The sequence below is a fragment of the Nycticebus coucang genome, chromosome 7 (assembly GCF_027406575.1).
Source record: "Nycticebus coucang isolate mNycCou1 chromosome 7, mNycCou1.pri, whole genome shotgun sequence".
In the NCBI taxonomy this organism is placed as follows: domain Eukaryota; kingdom Metazoa; phylum Chordata; class Mammalia; order Primates; family Lorisidae; genus Nycticebus; species Nycticebus coucang.
The window spans coordinates 65,475,913-65,503,547 of record NC_069786.1 but is presented as its reverse complement, the minus strand read 5'-3'; the positions used below and the strand labels follow the sequence as shown (position 1 = coordinate 65,503,547).

Here is a 27,635-nt window from a genome sequence, read left to right as displayed (position 1 = left end):
ACATGACTTTTTTTTTTTTTGTAGAGACAGAGTCTCACTTTATGGCCCTCGGTAGAGTGCCATGGCATCACACAGCTCACAGCAACCTCCAACTCCTGGGCCTAAGTGATTCTCTTGCCTCAGCCTCCCGAGTAGCTGGGACTACAGGCGCCCGCCACAATGCCCAGCTATTTTTTGGTTGCAGTTCAGCTGGGGCCGGGCTTGAACCCGCCACCCTTGGCATATGGGGCCGGCGCCTTACCAACTGAGCCACAGGCGCCGCCTGCTTACATGACTTTTTATGTCCTGGTCTCCAAAGAAATACGACCCAGAACATTATGAAGCTATTGTATTTTCATGCCATTGTATTTTCTGAAGATTTGCATTGTAGGACAGGTTATATAGGGTTGTGCAAACTGCCTCAAGAAAGAATATTTGGCATCTTGAATAACTTTTGAGGAGTTAGTAAATACTTACATATTTACAAAAATTCTGCACTAAAATCTCATTTTATAGAGAGAAAATGCCTATAGTTTCCTTTAAGGTATAAAAGGTAGCTTAGACTGTAGGACTGTTCTGAAGTCAGTGATGCAAATTTAAATCTTTGGCTGCCAAACAAAACTTTGGCCTCTTTCTACTATTATAGAAGCTTCCTAGCTGTGCTCCATGCCCCTCCTCAGTTGCCCAAGGACCCCCCGCCCCCCGCCAAGGTCAGCAGGGTCTATGCTGGACATCCTTAACCTGTGATGGGATCCCTCTGGGACTAGGAAATTCAGCCTGGAATTGGAGCTTGGAGATTTAGCTTGCTGCTTTCCCGATGTGTACCTCTGAGCCACTCAAGTTCTTTGATTTCAGTTTCCTGGACTATACTGTACAATGGGTGTTAGTAATTTCTACCTCATGGGTTCCTGGGAGTAGTTCAAGGAAATTGTGAACATGCAAAGTCCTGGTACTTGGTGAGCATTCAGCAAACATTTGGCCCCACAGGAACCTGGTGCTAAACCTTTCATAGTTGACCCGCTCTTGGTTAGGTCAGTACAGCAGAGCAGCCACCACTGTGGCTTTTTGAAATCAAATTCTCTATCCACAGAAATTGCTAGGAAAAAAATACAACATTTTTAGGGACATGAAACTACCAGACAAGGAAATATGAGAAGATAGGCCTTGTAACCTGCCTGTCTACCCCAAGCACATTTGGTCCTTCACTTCCCAGGTCTTGAAGGTGCAGATCCAAATATCAAGTTGCTGAGAAGTTTGAACTTCTCAGTGGACCTGGTGTTTCCATTTTGTGTGTACTGTGTGCGTGCTGCCTGTAAACTTGGTTTATATATATATATATATTTTTGAACACTTTAAAATTTGCTTTAATACTTCTTTGGGGGAAAAAAAACCACACTTGTAGTGAATGAACAAGAAACATTTTTATGCTATTATTTGTATCTACCATGCCATGAATTCATAGGGGAAGAGGTTCCAGCAGCTCAGGGAGGCACCTTGCCATTGATTGTGACAAAGTGTTGATTGACTTTTGAATTCGTGGGAAATAGGTTCCAGCACTTTGTATCACTGTTACATGGGGACTGTTGGTTATCCTGTGTGCTATGCTGTATGCATATTATGCCATGAGCTCATCGGGAATAAATAGGTTCTTGCACCTAAAAACCAAGAGTCCACTAGTACTCCTGTGTGCTCTGTTAGATGCTTATTATGCCATGAATTCATAGGGAATGGGTTCCAGGAGCTCAGGCTCCTTTCTGTTAGTTCTCACAAAGTGGGCCTCTATGGGTGGCGCAGGCTGGCGCTTCAGTTGAACCCAGGTACCTTTCTCTTTGGCTTCCTTCTTTTTCTGATCATTTTCCTTCACACGTTTCAGGAAGCTATCTCAGCTCTCAGAGTGCTTAATATGCTCAATATGAACATTAATCCTCTTTGAGAGGATCTTGCCCTTTACTTGTTTGTTTACAACAATGCCAACAGCATGCTGGGTAACATTGTAGGCTCTTCCAGTTTTGCCATGGTAACATTTGTGTGGCATGCCTTTTTGAACAGTACCCATTCCCTTGATGTCTACAATATCACCTTTCTTGCAGATTCACATATATGTGGCCAAAGGAACAACTCCATGTTTTCTAAAAGGCCTAGAGAACATGGATCGGGTGCCTCTCCTTTTTCCCTTTGTGTTTGTCATTTTGGTGAATTACTGGAAGATGGCGTCTCCCACCTAAAGGAAGCTGTAAACTTGGTTTTATGCAGAGCTTACTGATGATGTCTCTGTAACTATGAGAACAAGAATGGTGGAGGAACGAGCAGCGCCTGTGGCTCAAAGGGGTAGGGCGCTGTTCCCATATGCCCGAGGTGCCAGGTTCAAACCCAGCCCCGGCCCAAAACTGCAAAAATAAGTAAATAAATAAATCTTCCTGCTCAACATTAAAAATCGATAAAAAAAAATTAAAGAGTGGTGGAAGGATGGACTTACATAGAGGTCCGGTGCACTTTCTGCTCAAAGAGAAGTTCTGTAGGGAAGAGTACACTCCAAAAGGAATACTTGATTTCATGAGAGGTTTTTTTTTTTTTTTGAGACAGAGTTTCTTTTAGTTGCCCTTGTAGAGTGCCATGGTGCACAGCTCACAGTAATCTCAAACTCCAGGGCTCAAGCGATTCTCTTGTCTCAGCCTTCCAAGTAGCTGGGACTGCAGGCGCCTGCTACAATGCCCGGCTAGTTTTCAAGACAGGGTCTTGCTCTTGCTCAGGCTGGTCTTGAACCAGTGAGCTCAGGCAATCCACCCATCTCAGCCTCCCAGAGTGCCGGCCCTTCATGAGAGGTTTTGGGCAGAACCTGTTAGAATGACAATTAATGAGTTTTTTCTCTTGTAAGAGTTCCCCGTTACCTTATTTGATGGAACTACAGAAAAGTCAGTGAGAAGTTCAATAGGTGAGAAAGCTGTCAAATTAGGTTTGGTTAATAGTCATGGTTGAAGTGATCCCTAATGTCTTTATTTCACAAACATTTACTTAAAGCTTATTTTGTCAGGAACTGGATTTATACAGATGAATAAGATGTGTAAATAAATAATTGCGCTGCAGGGTAAGAGGTGCCATAACAGAGGCTAGAGAGCACCCCATAGGGAATTGTGGGGTTAAGGAGGCCTGAGGGAGCAGAGGAGACGGCACAGATTTGCTGCTGGAGTCCTTGAAAGAAAAGAAGGTGCATTGTGGGAGACGGCTGGGAGAGTGGGCCGTGGAGGATTTTGTAGTCAAGTTAAGAAGTTTTGTGCTTTTGGAGAGATGTAAGCCAGGAAGCACAATGACCAGATTTTCATTTTATAAAGATAATCAACCAGTGAAATTAGGGATGAGTGGAATTATCTGGGTGACAGATGACGAGGGCCGACCTAAACTTATGGACTTGGAGGTGATGAGAAGGGGTGAGAGTCACCATGGAATTTAGAGAAAGCTTTTATATGTTGATGATTTTGATAAATTCCATTACTTATTTTACAAGTTAGTATGTTTTATTTATAGGAATATTAGATATGGCTTTTCAATGTACATATGTTACGTTCACAAAGACTCAGTGGTATTTTCTTGACTCTGTATGGAAAAGTTCTGGCATATCGACTATCTGGGTCAATGGCCTGTGACATTATTTTGATTTAGTTCATTAATTCCCAGTTGGTTCAGTTCCTTTAGGGAGCATCTGGAAATGTGTAGGGGCATTTTTGGTTATCACAGTCCCTGCATATCACTATTAGCATTTACAGGGAAGAGGACAGAAATGCTAAACCAGTTGCAATATGAAGGACATTCCTATTCTACAAAGAATTGTCCAGGACCAAATGCCACTGGTATCCCTGTAGGGCTCTTCTTGGTTGGTAGGAAGTGAATGGAGAGGCAGGCAGGGATCACACTGGTAATAAGAGCTGTCATGTGCTGACGTTTACTAGTATATATGCGTGGTACACAGTCACCCTAACTATAGTATTTGGTCTTTGTGACAGCCCAGGGAGGTGGATGCTATTACTGCCCTCTTTTTCTAGTGAGCAGACTGAAGTCGAGTGGCAGGTGTGGCTCGAGGCTGTGTATATTGAATTCGAGTGCTCCATTATATCCACATGCTTTACTCACTTGATTCTGTAATTTTATTGAATATATGCAATCAATTTAATAATCAATTACAAGAGGAAAAGGAGAACGTTTGCTTTGTGCATTTATAGTTCTTTAAATATCAGAATATACCTCTTGGAAACATTTTTGTCAGTTGAGAAGAACGTTGGCAAGTTGTCACCTCCAAGTGGTTTTCTAAATTATAGGAAATGTTTGATGACATTTGTTTAAAATTAGAATGACTTTGTGGATTGAGAGAAACTCTCATTTGATGGAAAAACAGTTAGTGCCCCATAAATGCCTAGGGAATTGAATTGATTCCCAGGAGGCACTCACTGGCTTTCCAGTGGCTTTCTATAAATCTTGCCAATCTGTTTTTTCACTTTACATAAAAGGGAATCGGACTCAAGCACAATCTTTGTAATTTGAAGACATGTGTCAGTGACATTGGGCGAAGAACGGGCTCTTTCTTGGACTGGCCTGCCTTGCACTTTCCTGCATCTGTGCTAGTTCCTGTTTGTGTGGGGGAAACTCCTTCCCTCACATCCACATATTTGTTCCTTGAATATCCCCTCCTATAGGGCCGTTCTTTTTTTTTTTTTTTTTGCAGTTTTTGGCCGGGGATGGGTTTGAACCCGCCACCTCCAGCATATGGGGCCGGTGCCCTACTCTGTTGAGCCACAGGCGCCGCCCCCTATAGGGCCGTTCTTGATCTTCACTTCATGTTATCTGAACCTCTCTTATACCGTTCATCATCATACCACGAATTATAATTATTTATTTATGTATTTTACCTCTTCCTCTAGAATAGGACCACTGGTGCTAGGAATCATGCCTGCCTCCTGGTCTCTTGTGTCTGGCACCGTGAGATGCCTAAACAGGAAGAGATACCTGTTTATTGGGAAGTTAAAAGAGCAGCATGAGTTGTAGTGAAGCAACTTCATCGTGTAGGGAGAGAACAGGCGTGCTCTACTCTGATCTGCAGTCATAAAGATGATTTTGTTTGGCTTGAAGAAGATAAATGTTTATTTCTCTCTTACCTAACCAGCAATAGAGGGCTGTTTGGGTACTTCCATGGGATCATCAGAACCCGTACACCCATGTTCCTGCCCCACTATCCTCTGCTGGTGGCTTTCTTTCCTAAAGTCATTTCATTGACCCTATTGGCTGCTACTGCCATAGCTATCCCTTCTCCACACCAGGTGGTGGGCTTTGAGGAGGAGAAGGAAAGGTATGCTTTCTCCTTTTAAAGGGAACTTCAGGCTGAGTGTGGTGGCTTATGCCTATAATCCTAGCACTCTGGGAGGTTAAGGTTGGAGAATCGCTTGAAGCCAGTAGTTAGAGGTTGCAGGGAGCTCTGATGACATCACTGTACTCTAGCTGGGGAGATAGAGGAAGAACCTGTCTCAAAAAAAAAAAAAAAAAAGACTTGGGTGGTGCCTGTGGCTCAAGGAGTAGGGCGCTGGCCCCATATACCAGAGGTGGTGGGTTCAAACCCAGCCCTAGCCCCCCCCCCAAAAAAAAGGACTTCATAGAAGTCCTACACGACATTGCTGTTTGCATTTGACCTCTTTGATCAAGAGTTAGGCCCTTGACCACATTTAGTTAAGGTTGGGGAATGTAGCTTTTTAGCTGAATGCATTATTCCCTTGAATGGCAGTGGGGTCCTATAACTGTAGAGGAAGGGGGAAGTGAGTGTTACCGTATGCTACCACTGGTCCTGGCCACACATGGTCAGGTGACACTGGGCATCTTTTATTCAGCTTTGAATACTGTGTTTTTGGAGAGAGAGAACAAATTTGAGCCGAGTTTGGAGGAGAGAAACAATAGGGTCGAGAGAGCAGGAAACAATGTTTTAGGGGGAATGATGGGAAAACTGCAGAGGTTTCTTTTGGAGCAGAGAAGGGTGAGGGGAACAATGGCTAGGATATTTGAGGGACTGCCATGGAAAAAGAATGAAACTTGTTCTAAATGATTCCAAGAAATAGAAAGAAGACCGTAGGTATAAAGCATGCACCCGAAGAGTGCTGGCATTTGACTTTAAGGCTTTTTTAACCTTTGTCCTTACGTGGTACTGATGTATACCATATAGACACGTCTTTGAGTCTGTTATTTTGAGATTAGAAATATTGCTTATTCTCTGGTTTCTTCACATTGGAATTGCTTTTACTCAAAAGTGATGATACTATTAACAACCTACATTGTGAAAAGCTCAGAACTTTTCCATTTGTGAGATGTGGTCTCTGTTTCCTTCATGCTTGGTCTTTTTCAAAATGTCATCAAGTCAGAAACAATTCCCAAACTTAGCAGGGTGAAGTGAAGGAGAATTCTTAAATTGTAGACATTAATATAAGGGTTTAGGAATTCCATTTTTACTCAGTCTTTCAATAAATACTGTCTTTATCAAGTTCTTTGGATTAAGATGTTTGTGTTTAGGCAACCAGCTAATGCTATTTAGTTAAACATAATTTATTTATTTATTATTCAACTTCTTAAACACCCTTGAAATGTAAATGTTGAAAATGTCTTAAAAACAGCTATTATCAACCAGAGAAATAATCTAGAAATGAGTTAATTTATTTCACTAAGTAGTGATTTTTTTTTTTTTTTTTGAGACAGAGTCTCACATTGTCGTCCTTGGTAGAGTGCTATCTCGTCACAGCTCACGGCAACTTTAAACTCTTGGGCTCAAGTGATCCTCTTGCCTAAGCCTCCCAAGTAGCTGGGACTACAGGTGCCAGCCACAATGACCAGCTATTTTTTTTTTTTTTTTTTTCTAGAGACAGAGTCTCACTTTATGGCCCCCGGTAGAGTGCCATGGCCTCCCACAGCTCACAGCAACCTCCAACTCCTGGGCTTAAGTGATTCTCTTGCCTCAGCCTCCCGAGTAGCTGGGACTATAGGCGCCCGCCACAACGCCTGGCTATTTTTTGGTTGCAGTTTGGCCGGGGCTGGGTTTGAACCCACCACCCTTGGAATATGGGGCCGGTGCCTTACTGACTGAGCCACAGGCGCAGCCCACGACCAGCTATTTTTAGAGATGGGGTCTTGCTCTGGCTCAGGCTCGTCTTGAACTTGTGAACTAAGTAACCTGCTTCAACCTCCCATAGTGCTAGAATTACAGGTGTGAGCTGCCGTGCCCGGCCTAGTAGTGATGTATTTTTGAAAGTAATTGGAATAGGTAGATGTGTGCCTGAAAATTTGCCTATCTATGTGAATTAAGTTCTGTTTTACTTTTTTATGTTTTTTTTTTTTAAATAGAGACAGAGTCTCACTCTGTTGCCCAGGCTCTCTTAATCTGCTGGTCTCAAGTGATCTTCCCACCTCAGCCTCTGAAAATACTAGGATTACAGATGTAAGCCACTAGGCTTGGCCTGAGTTTTGTTTTCTAGTTCAGTTTTATTTTAAATGTAGATATGCTTTCTTTTTTTTTTTTTTTTTATCTTATTTATTTATTTTTTTGCTCCCCACCTCACTCCATTCTTTATGTTTTCAGGGAACTTTATTACAACCCCTTCCCCAAACCCACGCCCCAAATACAGTAAGAAGAGGGTGTGGTTAAGACACTTTCTCTTTAGGCTTGCACAAGCAGATCCTTTTTGTGTGCCACGAAGCCCAGAGCCACTGCTGAAAAGATGCTGGTCAATCCAATCAGCTTCAGCAGGCCTGGCACAGAGGGCAGATGTCTCTCCAAGAAGGTTGTAGTGATGGGTTGCGCAGGGACATCCACCGATTCTGGTTCTGGCTGCCAGATTTCATCCTCTGGAATCTTCCCCACAGCGTGCAGGATGTCTCGGGCTGCTCTCTCCCCAGCCTCCACAGCTCCCTCCATGTAGCCACTCCAGTGTGTGGCAGTCTTAGTACCCGCAAAATAAATCCTGCCCCCTGCTTGGCGTAGTACCTTCCATATTGAGTCATGATCACAGGGACAAAGTAGGTGGTGTAACAGCCCAGAGTACTACTACTCATACCAGTTCTTCTATTCATAATGTGGTGGCTTCAGAGCTTCTTGGGATCCTAGAACTTTTACATAGAGCTCACAAAGTTTCTTCATCCTTTCTTCTTTGGTAAGACGTGCCAGCTTTCTGGCTTTGTGGGCAAGGATAAATCTCATTATTGCAGCATAGCTGCCATCAGGTTTGGTATCATCCAATGTGTAGGAAATTGGAGCTTCCCCCCCCCCTTCAATAATCATGGTTCCACAGTGACCCTTTTTCCTCCAGAAAGGCTCATTGTACTAAACCGTACACTTGATAACAGAACCCAGAGGCACACAAATGATCAGCTGATTCCTCATCATTGGCAGAGGGGGATTGAAGTGAATCTTCATTCCCAGAGTAGGAGGAACAGCACAAATCACATATTTAGCCTCATACGTCTCATGGTTAGGGTCTTTGCAAGGACATTTTCTCCTGTCTGGTCAATGTAGGTCACAGGCCTCTCCAGCTTCACTCTGTCCCCAAGAAGGTCCATTATCCCCTCGCTCACTTGACCAGATCCACCCACAAATTTCCTCTCCTCTCTGGTCACCACCTTCCCTGCTCTAGGTTGCTTCTGCATTCTGTTGCTGCGTTGCTGGACCAGGTAACCTGCTTGCTAAAGCTTTTTGAGAGTACTAATTATTAAAATTCTCAGTGCAGCAGTTATCTAAAAACTATCTCCAGCCTCCCTTTCCACTGGGCCTGAGACGCCTGGGTTCCCTAGCACCCCTCTACCTCTTTCCTTATTTCTTGAAGCCCTATATGTTAGGTAGAGTGAAACAGTATAGGTTTGGGAGTTAGGAAACCTTTTTTTCCCCACCTAGAACATCTTGGATAAATCATTTAATATCTCTGGGCCTCAGTTTTTATATTGTTAAATGGGAAAAATGTTTAAAATACATGATTTGGTGAGGATTTAATGAGGTCAGCAAAATAACAGATACACGTACTCTAAATTTAGTTGCTATTCTCAAATCACCTTAAATTTTTAGTTTATTTTTATTTTTTTTTAGAGACAGAGTCTCACTGTACCGCCCTCGGGTAGAGTGCCGTGGCGTCACACAGCTCACAGCAACCTCTGACTCTTGGGCTTACGCGATTCTCTTGCCTCAGCCTCCCGAGCAGCTGGTATTTTTTCTTTTTTGAGACAGAATCTCACTTTGTCTTCCCGGTAGAGTGCAATGGCATCACAGCTCACAGCAACCTCAGATTCTCGCGCTCAAGTGATTCTCTTGCCTCAGCCTCCCCAGTAGTTTGGGACTACAGGTACCCATCACAACACCTGGTGATTTTTAGAGACAAAGTCTCACTCTAGCTCAGGCTGGTCTCGAATTTGTGAGCTCAGGTGATCTGGCCACCTCAGCTTCCCAGAGTGCTGGGATTTCAGGTGTGAGCCACCTCAGTCAGCCTTTTTTGTATTTTTTTTTTTTTGAAGAGACAAGGTCTCATTCTTGCTCTGGCTGGTCTTGAATTCCTGAATTCAAGTTATCCTCTTGCTTCAGCCTTCTAGAATGCTGAGATTACAGGCATAAGCCACCACACCAAATCACCTTTTCTGATATTTTTTAACCATCTTAACAGGGGTGACTTACATTTCGTCCCTTTGTTTATTTCATAACCTCTCTTGCTCTTATGAAATGCCCAAAATTGTGCTAAGAATACCAATAACCTAGTAGTATTTCCAGTGTCAAACTTTTTGCTGCCTTTGATGAAATCAGACCGTCAGGATTCAGATAAGCACCAGCTTGGGAAGGGTGCTTGTGCATGCATTGCCAAGGATCTCAGGTTCTGCAGGCCAAAGGCCAAGGCCAAGAATCAGACCAAGGCCCAATTTGCAGCTTCATCTGTAGCTCCAGCTTCAGTTCCATCTCAGGCTCCAAAATGTGCCCAGGGCCCCATGAAGGATCCAGAGTAGAGGCATCAGCTTTAGAATAAGTTCAGTGTTTCGGGTTTAGAGCCTTGCCGGCAGAAGTGGTATGTTTGAACCAGCCCGGAGCGCTCAGGTGCTCCCACGCACCCCTAGATATGCTTTCTATTTGTGAACCTCAGTCATAAGAGATATAGAGTATGGAGGAGAGTATGATTTAAAATGAAAGTAAGTTAGTAATAATATACTCAAATTTCTATGTTAAATCAGCTTTGGGGGAAATAAGTTACTTGACTTCTATGCAGTCTTCCCATTCCTGGCCCTACTGTAGTTATATAGTAGTTCATCTGTAGCATGAAGACATTTGATTATGCGTACTTTGCCTCTTAATCTTTTGTGGAAAGGCTGTTGGCTTTTAGATATTCTGGACTGGAAGAAGAAAAATGCAGACTCATAATTGAAGAAATAATTTCCGATGCAGCAGTAGTTGAATCAACAGGGAGCAAATTTACTGTACTGTCTTGAATTAATCCAGTGATGGTGAACAAACACAGGGCCAAGTGAGCACTGTACTAGAGGAGTGAATGTCAAGTCCATTTCTTGGTCAGGAAACCTGGTAACATTGGGCTTCCTTGTGTATGTGTGTACGTGTGTGTATGTGGACCTGGCATACATATACACGCATGTATTCCATTTTGGGTGGAAATGGTGAATCTTGTATTTCCAGTAGAAAGAGTACCTTGACTTACAAATAGTAGAGTAAGGGGTTTCCATTTATGCAAGAATCCAAACTATAGTGTTTCGGTAAATCAGGTTCATTTGTTAGTTGATTTTCTTGAAATTTTGGAGTCATTGCTTTTGTCATTTATCCTTAGGGCCTTTTACTTTTGCATAGATTTATCTAAAACACATTACACTGCTCCAGAGATGTTCCCAAATTTCCTGCAAAGCCATTTGACTGTATTTTTACCTGGCCTGTCCTTTCATGGAAAAATGCTGTCTCACTGCTGATGAGGTTTCTGGCATCAGCAAAGATGGCCTTATACACGTACCATAACATGTGTGGTACGTTATTAGGAGCCCAGATAAGATACTCTGTTCCCTTACAATCTGCTCCATCAAGCCAGTGAGGAAGGTATTTTCAGCATTAGGAATACCTAACATGCCAAAATTAGAAATTCATTCCTTTGAAGGCTTCCTATTTTCTCTGAAAGTGCAAATACCCATGGAAGGCTTTAAAAATCACTTAAACCTTCCTGTGAGTATGTTCGCTTGGGAGCAGATTTTTGGGGTTAGGGTCACGAGCCATGAACACCCTCGCTGTATTGTGGAGAGCCAAAGGAGAGAGAAGGCAAAGATCTTTAGACAGGGGTTGGGGAAATGAGGTGGAGATGGGAACGTTTAAATAGATAAGGCCCTAATCACCTCATTCCTGGGCTATCAGAACAGCCCTTTAAGTTTAAGTTGCTTTTCCCTGTTTGTAACTGTAATTTTGTAACCAAAATTAGTGAAGTGTTGACTGTTCAGCATAAACAGAGTGAAACAGACTGGCTTAGTTTAGTTTTCTTGGTTTCTGGAAGGAGATAGGATGGTTGTATTGGCTTGCTTGAGGACAACCAAACTGTTGAGGGTAAGAGGGCTTGTTTCTTGACAATTGTTATTCTGCCTCCCTAAGAGGTGATGATAAATGGTCAGCCAGAGTTTCAATACATGTTTGTTGCATTTAGGGTGTTTGCTGTGTACAGTGGAGAACACTTAGGATAGTGGTAAGATCTGTTTTGTTATAAGGTAAGCACAGTAGTAGGGTTGTGGCAACTGGATATTTCATTCCTTCTTTTGGAGGGGCTACATATCTAGGTTTATTATGGAAATCTATTCTCATTCAACCAGAAATAAGGTAATAACTTGAGATAATAAAGTTTTCCTTTGAATGTATTATAAGGGCATTATCACATACTTTAGTCAAAGAATATTTTTGCATTTATTACATTTTTTCTATTATATGAGAGAACATAAAAGTAGGATAATATGTATCTCTTATTCTTTTAGGAGGAACTTGACATTTAATTCTCTTAACCCTAGGAGCTGGAGAATCTCTGAATTTTCTAAATGGAAAGCTTTTTAGCTTAGTTTCAGTAGATTAAAATCCTGAATTTCTTTGTGTTCTCAAGCTATGTCTTATATCAAGGCATGAGTTGAGGTCATGATTATGGAAAGATAATGTCCAAGTTTACTGTGTAGTATAGTGATTTGACGTTCACTCTGGGAAAGCTTTTATATTTATTACCAATTTGTTTGTTGTTGCTGGAATTACATACCTAAGAATATTTTACATAGAACTCCAGAGGATCATCTGAGATTGAGTGATTTATAATAGAAAAAAATGATAAAAATGATCATTGTAGGAAAATTGAAAAATGCATAAATAAGAAAATAGGAAATTGGGGTGGCGCCTGTGGCTCAAGGAGTAGGGCACCGGTCCCGTATGCTGGAGGTGGCGGGTTCAAACCCAGCCCTGGCCAAAAACCACAATAAATAAATAAATAAATAAAATAAAATAGGAAATTGGTGGCAGGCTTGGTTTGGCTCTAGCTTGACCCATGTTTACTAGAATAAATCTTGCCTTTGACTCAAGACTGGGCCAGTGGATACTTTGTTCATAGGCAGGAGATAAGCAACCACCAGTACCTTTCTTCCCTTTTTTTTTTTTTTTTTTAGAGACAAAGTCTCACTTTGTCGCCCTCAGTAGAGTGCTGTGGCGTCATAGCTCACAGCAACCTCCAGCTCTTGAGCTTAGGCAATTCTCTTGCCTCAGCCTCCCGAGTAGCAGGACTACTATAGCAGAGACTATAGGCACCCGCCGCAACACCTGGCTATTTTTTGTTGCAGTTTGGCCAGGGCTTGGTTCGAACCCACCAGACTGGGTATACGGGGCCAGTGTCCTACTCACTGAGCCACAGGCACTGCCCACCAGCACCTTTACTTTCAATGCTGCGCTTTCTGTCAAGCAAGGTGGCATAGATTTTGAAAGTTTTCTGTCCATGGTAGAACAGATGGTAGGGGAACAACTCTTAAAGTTGGATGAAGGGTTGAGCAACTCTCAGAATGTTAGAGTTTGAGGGGTTGAACACTTGGGGGGGGACCAGCTTTCCTGGGGGAAGTACAGTACTTAAGGCATTGGGTTAGTGATTTATGGTCCTCCCTCCTTAATACTTACCATAACCTGATTTTGCAGGGCAAAATTTAGTAGGTAAGAAAACTGTATACCTTATCAGTTTAAATCCAAGTGAAGTCAGTTAAATAACAAATACTTATTGAATGAAGGTTCAATGGTGAGTATCTGACCAACAACAGTTCCTGCTCTCATGGAATGTAGAATTGGGAATGATATATAGACAGAGTCATTGCTATTGCCAGGGTTGAAAGTCTTGTGTCTCTTGGCTCTTAGACTGTATTTTTTTTCATTGATATCTTATTTTAGCCCTTATAGAAAAATCTGGGCTCGGTGCCTGTTGCTCAGTGGTTAGGGAGCTGGTCACATACACTGGGGCTGGTGGACTCGAACCTGGGCCTGCTGAACAACAATGACAACTACAACAACAACAAAAAGATAGAGTGAAAACTTGTCTCTAAAGAAATAGCCGATTATTGTGGTGGGCGCCTGTAGTCCCAGGTACTTGGGAGGCGGAAGCAAGAGAATCTCTTAAGCCCAAGAGTTTGAGGTTGCTGCGAGCTGTGACGCAACTGCACTCTACCGAGGGTGACACAGTGAGATTCTGTCTCAAAAAAAAAAAAAAGTGAGACCCCCCCTACAAAAAAAGAGAAAAATCTGAAGTTTTTACTGAATTTAACTTAAATTTTATTTAATTGTTATCATGCTATAAAAAGCAAAAGCAAAAAAATTACCATGATGCCTACGAACCCATATTCTGAATATTAGTTCATTCATTCATAGGCTATTCAAGACTATAACTATTTTCACTCAATTTCCAGAATTGGGACAGCCACTAAAAACTCCATTTTGACTATATTTCTAACATCAGTTTATTTTCTTTAATTGCCTTTCAAAAAAGTTTGATATAAACAAAACTTTAGTAAGTGAATGGTTCTAGTTTGTGTGTCAGTTGGTAGAGATTTTACCGTATGTATTTTGTGGTATAGTTATTACTATGAAGCTACTACTTTTTTCCCAACATTAAAATTCTAAGATTCTATTTTAATGCATGTTTAAAAATGTGTAATAGTGACAGTAGGTTTTTAATTTAATTACTTACGGTACTTAAAACAGAGATCAGGCAAAACCTTAGGAATTATACTGTACCTTTTATTTTCTGTTTTGGCTATCATTGCAGATAAACTTATAATTTTATTTAAGCTGCTATTAATAGTGGGACGTTATACATTCATTGTTTAGGGACAGAAACCTGAACATAATTTCATTACACATAGGTATCAGGTGGTGGCAATATAATATTGTTGATTCTGTGTCAACAAGCTATTGAGTTGTTTCAGGTCATCACAATCACATTATAACATTTGTGAAGTGATGACATTTATAGAGCCTGGAAGTGATTTGGAGACCTATAAATGCTGTTTTGAGCCCAAGCATAACAAACTAGGGCCAAAGGACTCCTGGTGCAACAGATAACCGTCTGGCCAGGCCTGTTCTGAAGTTCTTCTGTTCAGTCTGTTAAAATCAATGTAGTAGAGGAGACGCAGGAAATTTAGTATCATTCTACTCTGAGAGTCTTTGCAAATATAATATGTCCTATTTTATAGATTTACATGTTAACAGAATCAGCTTTTCCTTTGCATAGGGAAATTAAAATCATCATTATTCTGTGTTAGCAAACTTATTAAAATAAAAATCGCAAATTTTGCTTTTTGGAATCATATATATTCTTGAAGCATCCTGTTATCCTGCCCCCCTTTTTTTGGTGTAGAGTACATTCTACTCCAGAGTAATTCTGGATTTAAATGTAATGTTTTGGAGGTCCTGCCCAAATATTAGCAGAGGATGACCTGAACGGGCTCCCAAGGATATATCAACTTCTTAGAGTCTCTCAGGCCTCTCACATAGGACAGCTTTAAAGAGGATTATTGAATCATTGATTAGATTGAAAGAAACAATGACTCTAAAAGCAGGATTCATTATGTAAGTCTGCAAATCTTCAAGATTTCTTTATTATCTTTTGGAATTCATCTCAGTTTTACACATATATTCTAATATATCTAATATTGCTTTTATTTTTTTGTGTGGAGACAGAGTCTCACTTTGTCACTCTCCATAGAGTGCCGTGGCGTCACAGAGGTCACAGCAACCTCCAGTTCCTGGGCTTAGGAGATTCTCTTGCCTCAGCCTCCTGAGTAGCTGGGACTATAGGCGCCCACCACAACACCTGGCTATTTTTTTATTGCAGTTTGGCCGGGCCCAGGTTCGAACCCACCACCCTCGATATATGGGGCTGGTGCCCTACCGACTGACTCAGAGGTGCCGCCCCTGATATTGCTCTTTTAGAGAGTCATCTGGTTACCAGGGGGTACTATGATTGGTACTGGGAATACAGAGGTATTCATTCTTGCCCGTAAGAGCTCACAGTTTAGTATAATGCTCGGTTAAATTCCTGTCCTCTTAACTGTCACCCCCTTTTTGATCACTTAGTCTCATCTGTTCTTCTGTTTTTATATTTCATATATCAGGTCATGGTGGAAAGAAATATTTTGAATTTCTGCTTATAAAATCCTTTCCAAGGCATAATTTGTCACTAGAAAGGGAAAAACATAAAAATATTGTGTAAAACATCAACAAAACCAATTTTTAAAAATAGGAATGATGTAATACATTTTTATTAACAAAGTCAATTTCAATTTACTAGAGGATTAATTATCAGTACTTACTGCCCAAGAAAATGCTTTTAAACTTCTTGTTGGATATCTTTTGGCATTCTTGCTGCACAATATTTCTTAACAGTTACAGAAAATTCTCACTTTGTTAGCAGAAGCCCTGCATGGTTCTCACTAAATAATCATGGTTGAGTCATACATGTGGGTGCACCTCAGCTGTTCATCTAACAATCAGACTGTTGGTAATGTTCGCTATTTGTGTGAATAACAATGTAATGAGCCCTGCCATCATTGTAATCATAAACAGTTCTGATCAGAGCTGTCATGAGAGTTTCTTTCTTTCTTTCTTTTTTTTTTTATTAAATCATAGCTGTGTACATTAATGCAACCATGGGGCATAATGTGCTGGTTTTATATACAATTTGAAGTATTTTCTTTCCTTTTTTTTTTTTTTTTAGAGACAGAGTCTGACTCCATCACCCTCGGTAGAATGCTGTGGCGTCATAGCTCACAGCAACCTCCCACTCTTGGGCTTAGGTGGTTCTCTTGCCTCAGACTCTGGAGTAGCTGGGACTACAGGTGCCCGCCATGACGCTCGGCTATTTTTTGTTGCAGTTTGGCCGGGGCTGGGTTTGAACCCACCACCCTCAGTATATGGGGCTGGCGCCCTACTCACTGAGCCACAGGCGCCGCCAATTTGAAGTATTTTCATCGAACTGGTTAACACAGACTTCATGGCATTTTCTTAGTTATTGCGTTCAGACATTTATATTCTGCATTTAGTAGGTTTCACCCGTACCCTTCTCAGGTCATCAGAGTTTCTTAATGATGTTAGAGCATGGATTGTGTCAGAGTAAAGTAATCTCTACTTTCTGAGAATGTACAGTTGCAGAACGAGAGGTTATTTAATTCCTAGCATGTAGTTGGTGACTTGTACACCCATTTAGCAATTACCTAGTAGTTCAGTCTAGATTTGGGCTATAGCTAAATAAGGATGAACTGCCATTTTGTCCCAAATTGAGGTTAAGGTGCAAGTTGCCAGGTGTTTAAATGCCTTGGTTTAAATCCGGGGTAGGGTGTCAGATACTGGGTCTCATTAAATTTAGTGTCTTGGAAACTGATGGTTAACCTTGACATCTCTCCGTTTAGCCCTGTCTGTCTTCTTCTCTGTACTTTTTCTGTTTCTCCCTCTCTATCTTTGCCTCTTTTCATGTCTTCAGAGCTTCTTGTTTTAACTATTGTGTTAGTCAAGAGCTAAATAACGTGGAGTTAGGCAGAAGGAATGGCAAGGTGTTTATGTGATTCAGTCAAGCTCCGTTTAGTAGATATAAACAATTTAGCCTTGACTGTGCAGGATTACCAAACCTGCCAATCGAGAGTCAATTTATTGCTCCTGCTGCTATTGTAATAATTTTCAGTATCAAACTATTATTCATTGGATAACCTGGTAATCTAGTTATTAAGATGACCAAAATAAAAGTGATGCTTGCAATTTTATAATGTATCCATATTACTTGCTTTATGATTCAACACTGGTTCTAATTAATCAGAAAAACTCTGGTTTAATGCTGTCTATAAATGCTGTCTTTGCAGTGAGAGCTGGTCTATCTTACACCATTTAAAAGTCTTAAGCAGGAAAGCTGCCTTCCTAGAGATGTATGTAACCACTTTTTTGTTTTGAGTGTCAATTTAACTCTTAGTGTTTGATTCCAATCATTTTCCAAAAATTTATATTGCTAATCAAGAAACCATAGAGAGGAATCCTTTGGGTGATTGGGATTGGAAATCAGCTCTTAAATAGGGGGTGATTTATAAGTTTTTTACAGAGTAAATTAAATCATTAAGTGCTGAAGGGCATTTTACACTTAAGTACTTTGAGTCATTTTCTTTTTTTTTTAGAGACAGAATCTTACTTGTTGCCCTTGGTAGACTGTTGTGGCATCACAGCTCACAGCAACCTCCAGCTCTTGGGCTTAGGTGATTCTCTTTTTTTTTTTGTAGAGACAGAGTCTCACTTTATGGCCCTGGGTAGAGTGCCGTGGCCTCACACAGCTCACAGCAACCTCCAACTCCTGGGCTTAAGCGATTCTCTTGCCTCAGCCTCCCGAGTAGCTGGGACTACAGGCGCCCGCCACAATGCCCAGCTATTTTTTGGTTGCAGTTTGGCTGGGGCCGGGTTTGAACCCGCCACCCTCGGTATATGGGGCCAGCGCCTTACGGACTGAGCCACAGGTGCCGCCCTTAGGTGATTCTCTTGCCTCAGCCTCCCAAGTAGCTGGGACTATAGGTGCCCACCACAACGCCCTGCTATTTTTTTGTTGAAGTTTGTCTGGGGCTGGCGCCTTACCCACTGAGCCACAGGCGCTGCCCCATTGAATAATTTTCTACCCAGGCAGACAGACCATCTTAAACTTTCTTCTATTTGGATAGTATTCGTTTCAACAGCCTATAAGGGGGAAAGGGCCAAGGAAGGGGAAGGGAGGGGGGAGGTTTTGGTGGAGGGAGAGTAATGGGTGGGGCCACATCTACGGTGCATCTTAGAATGGGTACAGGTGAAACTTACTAAATGCAAATGCCTACATACAGTAACTAAGAAAATGCCATGAAGGCTACGTTGAACAGTTTGATGAGAATATTTCAGATTGTATATGAAACCCGCACAGTGTACCCCTTGATTGCACTAATGTACACAGCTATGACTTAACAATAAAAATAAATAAATAAATAAATAAATAAATAAATAAAAAGAAAAAAATGTAAATAACCAGTTAGTCCCAGTAGGAACGGGGGGACAAGAGAGAAGAAGGTCTTGGGTTTGTTTTTTTCCATGTATAGCGGGAGTCCCTCTGTAGCAATCTCAGTCTTAGCTGATAGAGAAAACACTGTATGAATTGTTCAAGGGAAGTACAGAAAAGATTAATACAAATACAGTTTCAGTGCTTTGGTTCTGGCTAGTAAGAAGTTTTCATTGCTGAGTGTTCTTGGTAAAAACTTGGAGACTTTTTGAATGTTTTGGGCACTTAAGTGATCGTCAATTTCTATTTTTATTTTCTGAGAGGGCATCTGGAGAATTTTTTTTTTCCTGATCATTAGCCAGATGAGAAAAGGTTGCATCATAAAATGAACGACTTTGTTTTCTGAGATAGGGCTCATTTGCATTAATGAAGAATTACTTGGTGAATTATAAATGTTTGATTTTTTTTTTTTTTCTGGTGTTGCCCCCCCTCCCCTTGAATGGGTAAGCCTGTGGACGCTCTGTGGAGCATTCCAGGCTGAAGCTGGCCTCTCTGGAACTTAGATTCTTTATCATACTCCCAGGAGAGTTCCTTTCAAGTTGCTGGGACTAGCAGCTGCAGCATGATATTGCCCAATCCCAGGTCCTTTTACTGATGGGTGAGAAGGAGTGAGATTGCTGTTTAAGAGATTTTATTACCTTTAGAAGGAAGAATTTATTATAGGGGTTTTCTTAGATGATCTCTTTCATGTGGGTTAAGATGTTTTGAGCTCTGACGGTCTCAGCTGCTTAGAGATTCTACTGTGTTCTCTCCTCGTGGTGGTACTGCTACTGTGGACAGTTCTGCAAGACCAGTAATTGTCCCACCCTAAATACCAAGAGTGTCCCCTCTGGGAAGCGTGGTTCTGTTTATAATGCTCTGGAGTGCTGATCGACAGCCTGATTGTAGGCAGGCAGGTGCTCACTGAAAAATAAGTGGAATGTTAGAGACTGTGGGGAAGGGAGAAAGCCAGTACCTGACGTTTAATGGAGAGGGAGAAGAGTAGCTTGTTACAAATGGTGGTAACTTTAAATTTCTCATTCCTCCAAATTGAGAGGCTACTCTAAAGTAGTGCATTACGTTCTGCTGGCTTTAAATCATTGAAAAGGCACTTTAATTACTAAAAAAGTAGATACATAGTCTTTGAGATCAACTGACTGACTTGAGGGCTGACTGAGATCTGTGGGCTGGACACTCAGCTTCATTTAGCTTGGAGAGGCGGTTGTGCAATGGTTGGTAGGATGGATGTTGTTGGTGATGTCCTGTGGAACTTGCTGGCAATTTTCCCTGCATGTGGAGCTGCCTTGGATTGGGCTTGAGGCAGGTGGAGGGGCTGCAAGGTAAGATCCATCTCTGATAGCAGCTGCTTTACTGGGCTTGTGCTCTGGGGAAGGTTCTGGGGATTGAAAGCTCCAAGCTTTCCTCATGGCCAAAGTGTGTGGGCTAGTTCAGGCTTGCACCTGTGCAGAGCAACTTTTAGTTTTAATACAGTTATTGGCATGAGGGATCACTCTGACACCCAGCTGATTTGTAGACACTGTCACTCTTGCTTGGTGCTCAAGGCTCTTTTTTCTCCATCTCATAGGTTTATTGTGCTTGGGCCTTGGCGGTCTACTCATTAAGGTTTCCTCATCTGTGAAATGGTGCTGTTAATACTATTATACAAGGTTGTTGTGAGGATGAGCAAGATAATGCATGGAAGACATTTAAAATACCGCTGGCAAGTTCTGGGTGAACAAAAGCTGTTATTTGTTTTGTGGGAAGTGGGATGATGAAAAGAGTATAAGAGTGCAGACTCCAGAATTGCACAGGTCTTGGGTCTGAATCAGACTTTGACATTTTCTACCTTTGTGACCCTGGAGGAAGTTGGTTAATGTCACTGAGTCTCAGTTTCCCCACTATTAAATAAGTACAAATCTCATTTCATACAATTCTAGGAGGATTCCATGGGCTCGGCACCTGTAGCTCAGGGGTTAGGGTGCCAGCCACATACACTGGAGCTGGTGGGTTCAAATCCAGCCCAGGCCTGCCAAACAACAATGACAACTACAACCAAAAAAAAAAAAAAAAAAAAAATAGCTGGGCATTGTGGTAGGCACATGTAGTCCCAGCTACTTGGGAGGCTGAAGCTAAGGATTCCATGGATGAGAATAAGGCTTTATATATTGTCCAATGCATAGTAGGTGCTTAATAAATGGTAAATATTCTTGTTGTATGGGTATTTAATTTATAATGTATAAGAAATGTTTACCCTCAATAAACTTGTAAGCTCTGAATAAAAAGATCATATATCATCTTTTTTTTTTTCTTCTTCAAACCCAGGACAATGTTTTGCACATAGTTATGAAATTTTTTGTGGCTTTAGTGAATCTGGCATTATATTCTTTTTTAAAGTTGTACTTAAATGACGTATCTACAATGCATCATAAATATCAGAAGTATGTTTATTAATACCGAAGAAATTGAAGTACAGAAAAAAGTGAAGTGAAAATTATGGATAAATGAAGGAATTGCCTCTTAAATTTGTTTCTTTGAGAAGGTATGACTATTTAGTTGTATACATTTTTAAACAGAGCACATGTACCGTCTCAGGTAGATCAAGTGTTTGGAAGGACCAGTTTGTTTAAGAGGATCTAGCAGGGAAATAGGATTTGCCATAGAAATTACCTTACTCTGTTAACTTTGGACAATGTTCTATTGACTACCACTAGCCTTTCTCTTCAAAGAAGAGAATTCATGGAAGGAAGAAGGAACTCTTAAAAGGAAAGGGTAAAAAGAATATTCATATGATCCAATATTTTTCTCCTTTTTAAATGTTTCTGCTATTCCTCTTATCTCAAAAGATTTCATTTTTCTGTCTATGGATTTGACATTGTAAATTCCTATTTAAAGTCTCATTGTTTGTTCTGGTAGTTTTATATCTCTGTGATATAATCTTTTTTTTTTTTTTTTTTTTTTTTTGCAGTTTTTGGCTGGGGCTGGGTTTGAACCTGCCACCTCTGGCATATGGGGCTGGTGCCCTACTCCTTTGAGCCACAGGCACTGCCCTCTGTGATAAAATCTTAATAGACCGAGTTTTACAAAGAGGAATTTTTGTTACCCAATGTAACAAACATTGGGGGACGGTGTTAGCCATCCCACAAGTGCTCAGCACCCTGCCAGAGGCTGTAAATAGGGGGTTCTCAGTCCAGTGATGGTCCCTGCTCTGGAAAACAAACAAAGGACTTCTTCCCTCCTCTGGGCACTGTTACTCTAATATCTTAACACCAAGAAGCTTGGGATATAACTATGAAGAAAGGATTACTGTTTTTTGTTTTTTAGTCCCCTTGGCACTGGACTCTAGAAGACTGGAAAACAAGTTTATTCCTATATATAATATATATTTTCTCAAAGAGATTGAAACTCTTTCTTTAAATTTCCTTTTTTTTGAGACAGAGTCTCACTAAGTGGCCCTGGGTAGAGTGCCATGGTGTCACAGCTCACAACAATCTCCAACTCTTGGGCTCAAGCGATTCTCTTGCCTCAGCCTCCCAAGTAGCTGCTGCTATAGGTGCCCGCCACAATGCCCACCTATTTTTTGGTTGTAGTTGTCATTGTTATTTGGCAGGTCCAGACTGGATTCGAACCCACCAGCTCTGGTGTATATGGCTAGCGTCCTAGCCGCTGAGCTACTGGGGTCAAGCCTAAATTGCCTTTTGATTGCTGCAATGTTTCCTAAGCCCCAGAGTTTTTAAATTCTGTTAGTCCACAAGCAGACTACTCTTTCTTCTCTGACTCAAGTTCTGTGGCTTCTATACCAGCCCACTTAATGATTAAGTTATAACAACTTTGGAAAAGAAGTAAATTTTTGCATTCATTCTTGATTTTAGTGGAATAAACATTTTTGGTTTTTGGTAATGGGAGCACAGAGCATTGGTCAGTGAATCAGGGCTGCTGGAACCAGGACTGTCGGCTTCAGATCTTTGCCTTGCACATGTTTGCTGTTGAATGTTGGGCATGTTACTAAACTGCTCTGTGCCTCATTTTATTTATAAAATGTTCAGAATAATGACATCTGTCTTATAGGATTGATATGAGGATTAAATGAGCTAATGTCGACAAAGCACTTAGGATGGTAATTTTTAAATCTTTTTTTTTTGAGACAGAGCCTTAAGCTGTTGCCCTGGGTAGGGTGCTGTGTCATCGTAGCTCACAGCAACCTCAAACTCCTGGGCTCAAGTAAGTCTCCTGTCTCCGCCTCCCAAGTAGCTGGGACTACAGGTGCCCGCCACAATGCCCGGCTATTTTTTGGTTGCAGTTGTCATTGTTGTTTGGTGGGCCCGGGTTGGATTCGAACCCGCCAGTTCAGGTGTATGTGGCTGGCACCTTAGCTGCTTGAGCCACAGGTGCTGAGCTGGTAATTTTTTTTTTTTTTTTTTGTAGAGACAGAGTCTCAACTTATTGCCCTTGGTAGAGTGCTATGGGTCACACAGCTCACAGCAAGCTCCAATTCCAGGGCCCAGGCGATTCTCCTGCCTCAGCCTCCCGAGTAGCTGGGACCACAGGCGCCTGCCACAACGCCCGGCTATTTTTTTGTTGCAGTTTGGCCGGGGCCGGGTTTGAACCCGCCACCCTCGGTATATGGGTCCAGCGCCCTACTCACTGAGCCACAGGCGCCGCCCCCTGAGCTGGTAATTTTTAAATCTTTGTACCATTAATTCTGATTCACGGGAAAGGCAGGGGCTATTGTTGGCGAGATTTGGTTCTGATGGTTCCTTTTGAATAACTGCCTGGTTCTTAACAAAATGATTTTATTTCAGTATGGATTATGTGTTCCTTCTTGGTTTTTATTAGAGGGAAAATGTTTTAAGTTTACGTAAGTGATTGCAATGTTGCCTGTTAGTTAAAACTGGATTGGTTGACTATAAGATTGGTGGCTCAGTGAGTAGGGCGCCGGCCCTTTATGCCGAGAGTGGTGGGTTTAAACCCAGCCCCTGCCAAACTGCAACAGAAAAATAGCCGGGCGTTGTGGCAGGCGCCTGTAGTCCCAGCTGCTCGAGAGGCTGAGGCAAGAGAATCGCGTAAGCCCAAGAGTTAAGAGGTTGCTGTGAGCTGTGTGAGGCCACAGCACTCTACCGAGTGCTGTACAGTGAGACTTTGTCTCTACAAAAAAAAAAAAAAAAAAAAAGACTGGTTGACTAGAAATTCTTTGTTGTACGAAGTTTTTTTTTAATTAAGTCTTTTGTACGTAGATCATAAATACATTTATGTCCATTTCAGTGTGTTGTACGAAGTTTTAAACCCTGCTCTACATAGGGAGAAAAAAAAATTATTCCCCCATTTTGTTTGGTTTTTACTTCAAATAATGAAATAACTAAGCATAGATAATACCCAGCAGCCTTTGGAGGGCTTTTGAATAAAGGTTACTTACTTAAAACAAAACACTGAGAAAATAAAGTGCATATCACCAGTTGAAGTCAGGGGAGCCTGCAATTGTTATCAGATTTAACCTAGACCTTTTCACTAGCAGTTGTTTTGAAACAACACATATTTTCTTTATAACAGAATGAATGACAAGCCTCTGATTCCAGTGAAGCATTTTGACTAATTACTGGGAGGTCACCTAGCATGATAGAGTGTCCGTTTGTTTTTTCTGGAGAGATATTTCCAAACAATAGTCATTTGGGAGTTATAACAGGCATGGAAGTTGCTATTGAAATGGTGAATTTGACAAACGAATTATCATGGATCTGTTGATGAATTGAGTAAATTGAATTTGATATATTACATTAGATAATGGAGTGATTAGGAGATCAAATGTGAAAATTGCTACCTATAAAAAGTTTCTTTATTGCAACATTTCCTCATCAGTTTCACTTTTTATAGGATTTTAAATAATTGGCTTTGAAGTGTTTTAAAAAAATGACTTTTGGGTCTTTATATTTTGTGCTTTTCATGATGTGTTTAATTTGGTATTTTAGCAAACTAAACAAAAATCCCTCAAATTTGATAAAATTTGCCTAATGAATAGCATTATTTATGTATATTTTCAAAAATAGGCAGTATATTTTGAGAATTTTCTTCTAAATAATCAGTTTCTAAATTTATGCTTTTCTCTTTCATATAGCAATATGAAACTCTGTGTAAGTGGTCTGTTCTTTATGATTGATATAATTTTGTAGCCAGAAATCATTAGAAACTAAGGGAGACACATGTACTGAACTTAGAAATGTATCACGTTGGATTACCAACAATAGACCTAATTGATAAAAGTGATTTACTATATGTTGTGTTAATATCTAAACCTCCAAAGCCCCTAATCTCCCATGGAAATATTGCTTTGTAGAACGAAATCCAATGAGAAGTTCTGAGATTCCAGAGTGAATTTGTACATTCCTTAGGGGCATTTTTGCAAGGGAGGTTGTTGTGTTTTAAAGGTAGTTGATAAGAGACCTGCACCACCAACCCCAGACCTGCACCACCAACCACCATCATGCATTAGTCTATAGAAGGTATTTGGGTGTACGTACTCCTGTACCACTCGGTACCAACATTTAGCCAAGGGAAGTTTCTGACCATTTGCAGCATACGTTATAAATCAGGATGTCACTACCAGACAATCAGATTTGAACATTCCATGAATGAAGTAGCCTATATACCCCTGGAATAGATCATTTCACTATGTTTACGTCACACTGTTGATATGCCTGCATTTATACAAATCAGGATAGCACATTGTTTATTTATTTAGGGGGCCAAAAATCCAAGCGGATAATTTAGCATCATTGCTTAAATCCATGGGAAAATAACAATTATTCTTCCCACTCCAAAAATTACTCTTTTATTCTTTGGGTTGTGAAAGAATGATTTTGAGTCTTTTCCAAGTTGGGCTGATGTCTTCTTTCTTTTAAGAAATTTCCTACTTGGCACATACTTGGGAAAGTCACCGGCCAGACATTTGGGGAAGCTTGGAGGAAATCACAGGATATATTTGTGCAGTGAAATGAACTTGTTGAACTTATTCTCCTTCTAGTATTACTAGGGGATATTACTGCCACCTGGGAATGTGGCAACTTTTGGTGACAAGTGTGTACAGTCTAGGTTGGCTGCAGAGATTTTTTTCTTTTCTTTTTCTTCTGCTAAAAAAATACTCGTTTGCAGAGATGAGCTAATAAACCTGGCAAGTTAGAAATTAGTTTCAAAGCATAAAAGCCAAAATATTGATCTAAATTTAAGAATGAGGGCCATAACTTATAATATGTGACTTAGTAATAAAAAGTCACTTAAAACAAATGTAGGGCGTGAAACTCAAAAAAGTACAGTCAAGCAAATGAAAAATTACTCATGATGCTATCAATCAGAGATAAACACTGTTAACATTCCCGTCACTTTTACACTTCTCTTTCTTGTTTAAATCCCTAAGTCTGTTATAGATAAAAATTTGTGCCCTGGTCTTTATTACATTATATTATAACTATTTCTCTAAATATTTAGAATTTCTTCATATCCGTTTTCTTAAGTTCTTACTATATCAACATGTAGATATAAGAAAATTTAATCCTTTTCTTCTTATTGGGAATTTAGGAGGTTTGCTGTTTCCTTTATTATAAATAATATTGTGATGAAAATCTTTATACTTAGGTGGTGCCCGTAGCTCAGTGGGTAGGGCACTGGCCACATATATGGAGGCTGGCAGGTTCAAACCCAGCCTGGGCCTGCTAAACAACAATGACAACTGACCCCAAAATAGCTGGGCGTTGTGGCAGGAGCCTGTAGTCCCGGGTACTTGGGAGGCTGAGACAAGAGGTTCACTTAAGTCCAAGAGTTTGAGGTTGCTGTGAATTGTGACGCCATGGCACTCTACCAAGGGTGACATAATGAAACTCTGTCTCAAAAAAACAAAACAAAAAAAGAAAATGACACTAAAAGTTAAAAAGTAAATATTTTAAAAACCAAGATACATGTATATGTTGTGAAATTGCTTTCCAAATTGGTTATTTCAAGGTACATTCTAATCAACTGTGTATGAAGATGATCTTCCTAATGATTTCCAAACACTTAAAGAGATGGGGTCTTGCTGTGTTGCCCAGGCTGGAGAGTAGTGGTGTGATCATTACTGCAGCCTTGAACTCCTGGGTTCAACTGATCCTCCCACCTCAGCTTTCTGAGTAGCTGGGATTACAGGTGTATGCAACCATGCTTGGCTAAGTTTTAAACCTTTTTTTTTTTTTTGTAGAGACAGGATCTCACTATGTTACACGAGGTGGTCTTAAACTTCTGGGCTCAAATGATCCTCCTACCGTAGCCTCCTGAGGTGCTGGGCATGAGCCACCACACCTGGCTCAAACAAATATTTTTGTATTATCATTATGAAAATATTTTCCTAATTTTTATAAATAATATTCCTTTGATTACTTGATTAGGTGAATAATTTTTCATTTGTATAAAAAGTGTGTGAAATTTCTGTGGGGCATTTTTAAAATTGTCTTTCTTTTGCATGTTACAGGGTGTGACAGTGATCATTTTCGCTGTGAAAATGGACAGTGTATTCCAGCCGCCTGGAGATGTGATGGGACCAAAGACTGTTCGGATGACTCGGATGAAAATGGTTGCTGTAAGTGGGGAAGGGACAAGCTCAGCTCTAGTTTTAATAACATTCGTGTTTTATAGTGATTTCAGCTATAACCAAGAGAGGGGCTGTGCTTTTAGTGATAGATCTGGACCTCAAGTCTTTTGAGATCTGTGTAGTTGAATAGAGAACTGATGGTATAGGTAATTGTTTTATTTCCTTCTGAGGTAAGAGTTCTATTCACATCAGTTTCTATTTCACTCTTATCCCTTGACCATGACCTTGGTATGAAATGAATGATATGTAAACAAATTTGGTACAGTTTTCTGAAGCCTCTAGTTTCGGATACTCACTCTGCAAATTTTGTATACCAACAAGAACACACAAAATTTAGGTAATTACAAAATCACTTTTACATTTTCTCATTTAGTTCTCTCATCAATACTCTGAGGTAGGCTTTGGATTCAGAAACTAGGACTTAGAGGAGTTAAGTCATTTATGAAAAGCCTCACAGTGAGTCCACACACAAATCCTAGCCC

General features: G+C 40.7%; 1 protein-coding gene and 1 pseudogene across 1 annotated transcript in view; one reads left to right on the top strand and one right to left on the bottom strand.

Annotated features, from left to right (window-relative positions):
- LRP2 (LDL receptor related protein 2) overlaps positions 1–27,635 on the top strand; it is a 234,320-nt gene that overhangs the window by 21,825 nt on the left and 184,860 nt on the right. Inside the window, exon 2 of the mRNA XM_053597902.1 lies at positions 27,034–27,141. Coding sequence (XP_053453877.1) covers positions 27,034–27,141 — 108 coding nt within the window. The remainder of the gene's footprint in view (positions 1–27,033; positions 27,142–27,635) is intronic.
- On the bottom strand, positions 7,658–10,025 carry LOC128590559 (amine oxidase [flavin-containing] B-like; annotated as a pseudogene).